At 33.7% G+C, this 8,718-nt stretch overlaps 1 protein-coding gene across 1 annotated transcript; it reads right to left on the bottom strand.

The window, feature by feature from the left end:
* Positions 1 to 1,863: 1,863 nt before the first annotated feature.
* On the bottom strand, positions 1,864 to 3,366 carry LOC149794602 (cytoglobin-2-like). Its single transcript, XM_089966605.1, has 2 exons — positions 3,159 to 3,366; positions 1,864 to 1,999 (listed from the first exon to the last, which is right to left on the bottom strand). Exons 1-2 carry the CDS (start codon positions 3,282 to 3,284, stop codon positions 1,868 to 1,870), a joined length of 258 nt encoding a protein of 85 aa, XP_089822731.1. The 5' UTR covers positions 3,285 to 3,366; the 3' UTR covers positions 1,864 to 1,867.
* Between the last annotated feature and the right edge of the window lie 5,352 nt (positions 3,367 to 8,718).

Raw genomic sequence — 8,718 nt, forward strand, 5'->3', positions numbered from 1 at the left:
TCAGCTTCCTCTTACAACTGTGTTTTACAAATAAGAATAACGAATTTATTGCTTCCTTAAGGACAACTAAGGTGCCGAGTTTTTTTTCAAAAATGAAATACCTTCTTCAAGAGCATACTGTAATTTACTACAAGAGTTGAACTTAATTCTGCATGGTAAATAGTATTCATTAACTTGGTCGTTCTGTGCATTATTGTTTAATCAAAGGTTCATGAATGTTATCTTGTGAACCTGCAACATTTCTGAAAATGGATTGACTTTATGAGTTGTTGTTTACTAGATTATAGAAAATGTAAAAGAAATATTTTAAAAAATGCTTACTATTAAGGAAGGAGCATTATTTTACGAAGAAATTTGTGAAAATATTCGAATTAGTCTATTGTGAATATCTAATTTCTTTTCAGGATAGGTGAGCAATGTGCAATTAAGATATATAGAAAACAAACACGTATGATGTGAATATTCTCTTTCTTCAATAATCTAGGTACGTTAGTAATTCCAACATAATGACCGTTGTATAATAACACATTAACTATCCAGTTTGGCAAAAATTTGGGTTTTATTTCCACTTTCAACTCTTACATAGATGTTGGTTTCTATTTTATTTAGTGAAACAGCCGATCCTACTCCTGCAAAGAATTATCTAACTTGAAAGTTACATAAATTCATTATTTGCTCATACTTTCTTTCTGTATTTTGAATATGTTCTTCGATTTTGAATAATTCCTATAATTGTTTTATATCGAACAGTACACAATATCCATCGCCATAAAATAGCATTATCTTCTTTTTCTATTTTTCTCTCATAAACTTAAATACATTTTCCGTCATTAGTTTAAACAAAAATAAATAAGTATTAATCTTTGACATTGATACTAATTATCGTCATTATAAAGCCATTGTAGCCACGCTATATCTGGAGTGCAGCATTAAACATTTCTACTTTATATATATTGGAAAATATTAGATCTAAAACATCTCTAAAATTTCTTTCTTTTTCAGATTTTGTGTTTACGAGTATGTGTTTTAATTGTCATTCAAATAAAATAAATATTTTTCAAGATATCTTTCATACATTTTAAAGAGAGATTTCATAAATAAATTAAACATTAAATTAATGTAAATTAATCTATAGTGAATTATATATTTTGAACTGAGACTTTGATTGTAGAGCAATTTTCTAGTAATGACCCAACTTGACAATAAATTTTTTGTTAAAAGATCATTAAAGCGACAAAAAGATTTAGTGTTTACATTTTGCTCTAAAACGTGTTAAATCTATAATAATTTATTCTTATAGGCTTGGTTCTATATTACTAACTTTATAGACTTAAAAGTTATGTATCTGCTTCTTAAAATAATTGTAAGTTTAATTGTAGAACATAATACGTAAAATATAAGGTTTTCAAATTTTAAATGTTAAAATCAGATTCGAATTCTTAGGTAGTTAAGTATGCATATAGTATCAGAAACAATTCGAGTTAAAAACATTTTAATTTACTACCAGAAAAATCGACCAAATGTAAGAAAAACAGTCAATAAACTAAATAAAATAAAAAGGTAAGAAAATTGACTTTGTGCCTGTTTCATACAAATCACCAAAAATGTCAGAAATATAGTTCTAAAGCTAAAAAAAATAGGGTAAAAGAAGAAGAAAAAATTTAGTCACTTTGTTGTCACAAAATGACAAAAATATTTTAAAAAATTCCAACAATTCAATACATAGACAAGATTCATAAATACTTAACTACTCGTACGTATTTTATACAAACTCTCTCTGAAACTCTCTCTCTCTCTCTCTCTCTCTCTCTCTCTCTCTCTCTCTCGTGTATAGCATATAAAGACATCAAGTAATACCATATCATCACTAGAACGTCATGGCGTCTTTCATAATGTGAGAAATAAAGTTCAGAAAGGCCGACCACGCCTCCTCGACTTCATTTGTCCAACGATCGCCAATGGTAGGCTTAATGGCCAGCTGCAGTTGAGGACCAAACAGCTGCAAGGAAAAATATTATCAATTTATGAAAGATTAGTACGTCATATATCCTAACATGAACAAACTATTATCAAAGACAGCAATTAAACCATATCTTGACTTTCCTGAGATGAAACCAAAGTTAATGTATATAACATCACTAAAGGTAAATATAACTATTTTAATCCTATTATTTGCACCGATGGAGTTAACCGATTTTAATGCCGCTAGTTACATATTTTTTTCCGTAAATGTATTAGGAAAATTGGTATAAGGATATTTATTAACCGTGTAGTCTGTGTCAATAGCCATAAAACAGCAAGGAAAGCTGTGTCAAGGTGAAGGTTTTAGGAGGTAGAAGAGCAGTCAACCAAATACCAAATATTACCACATAGACATGTGTTTATGAAAGAAGTACCAAAATTGTTTCTGTGTTCCAATGCATGTTTACTGTTCTTCCAAGAACTTGCTATATTAACAACTATTCCACCAATATGTATCACCAAAGCAGTATAACGATTCACTTTTAAGATTGAGTTTAAAAAGTGGTTATGTGTCTTTTTCACACTATGGAATCTCTGTCATTGATATCTGGCATAACTTACAGGAAATTAAAGTTATGTGTCAGAAGCCGTTAGCTATTTAAAAAGGAAATAGAATGGGCGTGTTTGAAATTAGGTCGTAACGAGCCTATAATATCATGCATACGAGTAATATATTTAAACGAATGGTATATTGGGACGACAAGTCAGTCAATACAACCAAGGTCTGAACAAAGTCGGAAAAGTTAAAATGGCATCAACTGATCATTTTGAGCATACATAATACACATTTTCAAACATGGTGTGTTGAAATCAAGTTATGTAAGGTAATTATTACTTTTAATTCAGAATTATTCTCTTATTATTTGTTCCTGTTTTGTTGGCTTTCTTGATTTAATTAAATAAATGCCATGAATGTCACAGTCTGTTTCGCCAATGCTTATAAACTTCACGTGCCGTGCCTTTTGGGGTGGGTGGGGGTGGCGTGGCGTGAAATGCCATGCTAGTGTTTTGTTTTTAAACCCCTTAATGCGCAAAAGGTGAGATCTACGTTTTTAATTATACAACTCACTATGTTCCGGCCTTGTAGTTACTTTCTTTGCATATATATTCTCAAGAAAAACAATGAATCAACTTACATCAATGTAGTCAGGCTTTATGTTGTAGTACACGTGTTTTTGTCCCAAGTCTAGCAGCAATTTTTCAAGCTGATCCGGACGATGGAGTCTGGCAACGCACTTTTCTATGATGCCCATTACGCGCATCCCGTGCTCGCGCAGTCGGTCGCTGTTCCTAAGATCCTCGCTACTTAGCCCTCTGAGAGGCACGAACAGATCCTGCACGTTAGGGTATCATGCCGCAGACATGTAACATGATGTCCCACCCAGTCACATTATACTGACACCAGGCCGACCAGTCCTAACACTAACCTCTTAATGCTGAACGCCAAGCGAGGCAGCTGTTAGTACCATTTTTTAAGTCTCTGGTATGACTCGGCCGGGGATCGAACCCACGACCTCCCGCATCCGAGGCGGACGCTCTAACCACTAGGCCACCGGAGCGGTGTGGCTCATTGCTAGATTTTAGATTAGTCGAATCATGAAATTCTACACCCAATTCACGAAACATTATTCCTTAATTAGGAAGTATGCCAAATGACAATTCCAAATCTAGCTAGGCTCATTGCTAGATTTGGAATTGTCATTTGGCATACTTCCTAATTAAGGAATAATGTTTCGTGAATTGGGTGTAGAATTTCATGATTCGACTTATTTACTCAATCCAGTCATGGTCAGAAGTCTTAGCAATTTAACGTTCATTATCCATCAAACTTTATGTCAGCCTTAATGAACATTTCAGTATATTAACTGAATGCTACAAATTCACTCTGACTGTTTGCCCTAACATTTATCAAAAACAAGTGTACAGTGAAGGGCACAGTATACGTATGCCTAGTGTTTAGCAGTCCTCTCTGTAAGAACTAGTATTGATTGGTGGACTCAAATGTTTCAAAAAACTAGGCCTTTCGTTCAGGTTTACGTTCTTGAACTAAAATTACCGTGTAGAAACTAAATATTTTCGTAATAGGCTTGGCGCGATTGTGACCTACGTCCAAAGCGTCTAAAAACTACGATAAAGGTACATGACCTTTGACACCAAAATGTTCACGCTTTTCCCCTGCCTCAGATGAAACCAATGCTATTGTCCAGAAACAGAATTTCTTATTTTGATTCTAATGGCCTTGACCTTGGACCTATTTTTTAAGTTAAACTTAAAATACGTATTTCTTACACTCGATTTGTGTTGGTATTTCGTGACTACCACTTCGACATGTGATCTCTGTGTGATGTATTTATTTTATTCCTGGTTTTGTGTTGTACTCTGAATAAATATGTTAAAAATGATATGTCCTTTCGTTCTCTAGACTTTCATTCAATACTTTCGAACACTTTAGTACTAAAATATTGGAACCTAGGTTTTTCGGTGCCCTACAAGATCATGTTCAATTATTTTTCCTGCCTGTTGCTGGAATAAATGGAATACAAAAAGGTCAGTGGTCTTTCAATTTGTAAATGTAATACTTGATTGACTGATCCCATCTAAATGTGTGATGTGGCTTAAAGTTCACATTATCACCGTAGCTCGGTGTAAGACATTGAACCATGGCATAGATAGTCCGGTCAAATTAAATGTATAGAAGTCACTTTAGAAACTAATGACAGATATTATACGTATTACTCTTGTGGGTAAAATAAATTTAAGAATAAATAGGTGGTATGACATTAGGTCAAACTGTCGTGATACTCTTGTTTATGGTCCCTAACCTGTATAATCATGGAAACTATATGACCATACAAGTAAATGACCGAAATTTTATGGACCATGGAAACACAGTCAAACAATAAATTGAATACATTTTAAGCTTTTAAGAGAAATTATTGGATGGCCAGTTACTCCTTATGTCCTAAATATGCCAGCAGAAGGTTTCCGATGCATTGCCGGAGTAAATGCATTTCCTGTGTATGCATTGCCAGTGTATGCATTTCCTGTGTATGCATTGCCCGTGTATATGTCAGCAGAAGATTCCGTGGGCAGTGCTAGTGAATATACCAGCATTATTTAAATTAAAAATGTGTATGTTTGTGCGTGTGATGTGGATTTTGAACGTAACTTTAACAATTTTCAGTCATATCGCTACGATGTCTGCAATGTATCAGTTACAGCGATGTCTAGCACTAGGGCATCATGCCACAGACATGAAGCATCATGTCCATTCCAGTCCCATTATCCTGACACCAGGAAGACCAGTACTAATACTAACCTCACACTAACCTCTTCATGCTGAGTGCCATTCGAGGCTTCTACTAGAACCATTTTTATAAGTCTTTGGTATGACTCGGGCAGGGTTTGAACTCAAGACCTCCCGCATCCTAGGAGGACACTCTAACCATGTAGGTCACCAGAGAGTTAGCATGTGTAATTGCATATCCTGTGTATATGCCTGTATTAGGTTCCATATGCATTACCATAGAAGGTTCAGCGGGCATTACCTGTGTGTGTGTGTGTGTGTGTGTGTAAAGATATAAGACGAAGTAATTTTGCGATTGACAAAAGATCGACGTAAAGTTTAAGTGGGTATGCAACCGTCACATGCACAGAACCAAATGATTTGCTAAACCGTGTAAGAAATGGCAACGATGCTGATACTGTATCTGAAATAACACAAAGCAAACTAAATGAAACTAACTTTAGATAATGTATTATTTGGCTTTTGGAATCTTGTTCATTTGACCAAAAGGACAATATAACTCAAGTCGAAAATGCTTGTTAAACTTGTACAATAATGATCAATCGAGATATGTATAAACTAAAATCATCACTTTGTATGAACCAATAGAAGTAATGCTTTGGATCTTTTCTACATTAGGTTCAGTTATCTTAGGTAGTAACTATCAACATGTTAATCTAAACAAAACACACAATCGAACACTTTGGCATGCTCTCACAATTGCCTACATCATCTGGTAAAGAGCTAGTTATGTTCACAATCACCTCACCACCACCAATGGATACTAAAGGAACTTTCAATCCTAAGTGTCCCATTTATTTAGTCGGTTCCGAATTCACTATAATGGATTTGTTAGCTGGTGACAGAGTATTCTGTATGCTACCCATTAACATTTTCATTGCATAAATACAATGTTTCGATATAAACATCCTAAATGCATACAACATGATTTTAACGAATCTATTCAAATTTAGAATTGGCTCACTATAAACAACAGATATTGAAGAAACGTTTAAGCTAATCATTCCGGTGTATTTATTCACATATGACGTTCTAATAGAAAATAAATTTTATCTGACAAAGTTTGACATAATCAATAAGTCTGCCATAAAGTGAAACGGCAAAACCAATCAAGAAGTCACCCAAGTAAATATTTGTTTCACCACGACACTGAACACTGCAAAGTCATAAGATAAAAAACGTTATATAAAATTTGTAATTGGTTAGATGCAAGTATGAACAAAGTCGCAACTTATCTAGGTATTATAAAAGATTGCGCCTGTTTGTCTGGAATCATTGGTATCATTTTTCCAATATCTTTTTTGAGGATTCGCTACAGGAGACATGGGTTTTTTTTTCAAAGATTCAGCAGAAGAAAAACAACGATTTGCAATACCCCTTGTTTACGTTAAGAATACGATATAACCCATTTTTTAGAGAATTAATCTCAGTAGAAGCTGGGCAGTTAAACTGATAGTTGAATGTTGTGCTCTTTGGAGTTATCTCAAATTACTTGGTTTGGAGTTATTTCAAATTAATTTGATTCAAAAGGATTAACTCTGTCATTTTTCTGGAAAATACGTGTGCTCGTGTAATATTGTGGAACAAGAACAGTATTTTTATAACACTTTATTCAGTTATCAGAAACCGGAATGATAATTCTTGTTTCTACAAGGAACTGTAGATTTCAACACTACAGATTGCAGCATACGTCATCGTCTTCCATCTTGGATTCTTCGTCGGGATTCGAACGTGAAATCAGTAGAACATTTTGTTCTTAGGACTACTAAAATTGTATTCTTGGATTATTCTTGGATTAATTTTGAATTTGATTCTATAAAACCGAAAGTTCTTTTTTTTTCATTTTTACAGAATTTTTCCAGGGAAATAAAATATTGTATTTTTTAAAAGCGTTTTGTTTTCACTCTTTCTTGTGTTACTGTTTATTCGAGCCTAAACACGTGACAATAAGTAAAAATGATGAAAAAACTAATAGCTTGAAGTCATGTCATCTCGAGTCTTTACCACTGAAACACTATGGTTTGTGGAGACTGTTCATTTGTACAATGTTTATGGCAATTAAAAACAATTACGGAGGAATACAATTAACAGCTTGAAAACAAGCATCAAAGATTGTCAATGCAACAGATTTGCAGGATATACCTGTAAGGCGTGTTTTCCAAGTGATGAAAATAGTGTACAAGTTAGGACAGAATGTTGGGAATATGTCACTTCGAGGTCGCAGGAAACTCCTTTTTCTTTAAAGTCTGAGACAGAGACAGGTGTATGAATACAACATTAGACCAAATTATTAACAAAGACTTAGGCCCGAGTATGAATACAACATTAGACCAAATGATTAACATAGACTTAGGCCCGAGTATGAATACAACATTAGACCAAATGATTAAAAACAGACTTAGACCCGAGTATGAATACAACGTTAGACCAAATGATTAACATGGACTTAGGCCCGAGTATGAAAATGTTACTCATCATTGCAGGCACATATACAAAATATTATTCATCATTACAGCCACATATACAAAATGTTACTCATCATTACAGGCACATATACAAAATGTTACTCATCATTACAGGCACATATACAAAATGTTACTCATCATTACAGGCACATATACAAAATGTTACTCATCATTACAGGCACATATACAAAATGTTACTCATCATTACAGGCACATATACAAAATGTTACTCATCATTACAGGCACATATACAAAATGTTACTCATCATTACAGGCACATATACAAAATGTTACTCATCATTACAGGCACATATACAAAATGTTACTCATCATTACAGGCACATATACAAAATGTTACTCATCATTACAGGCACATATACAAAATATTATTCATCATTACAGCCACATATACAAAATGTTACTCATCATTACAGGCACATATACAAAATGTTACTCATCATTACAGGCACATATACAAAATGTTATTCATCATTGCAGGCACATATACAAAATGTTACTCATCATTACAGGCACATATACAAAATGTTACTCATCATTACAGGCACATATACAAAATGTTACTCATCATTACAGGCACATATACAAAATGTTACTCATCATTACAGGCACATATACAAAATGTTACTCATCATTACAGGCACATATACAAAATGTTACTCATCATTACAGGCACATATACAAAATGTTACTCATCATTACAGGCACATATACAAAATGTTATTCATCATTACAGGCACATATACAAAATGTTACTCATCATTACAGGCACATATACAAAATGTTACTCATCATTACAGGCACATATACAAAATGTTACTCATCATTACAGGCACATATACAAAATGTTATTCATCATTGCAGGCACATATAAAAAAAGAATACTGGTGGTTTTGGTTAATTCGC

Source organism: Sinohyriopsis cumingii, chromosome 8 (assembly GCF_028554795.1).
Source record: "Sinohyriopsis cumingii isolate HCF-2022 chromosome 8, ASM2855479v2, whole genome shotgun sequence".
Classification (NCBI taxonomy): Eukaryota; Metazoa; Mollusca; class Bivalvia; order Unionida; family Unionidae; genus Sinohyriopsis; species Sinohyriopsis cumingii.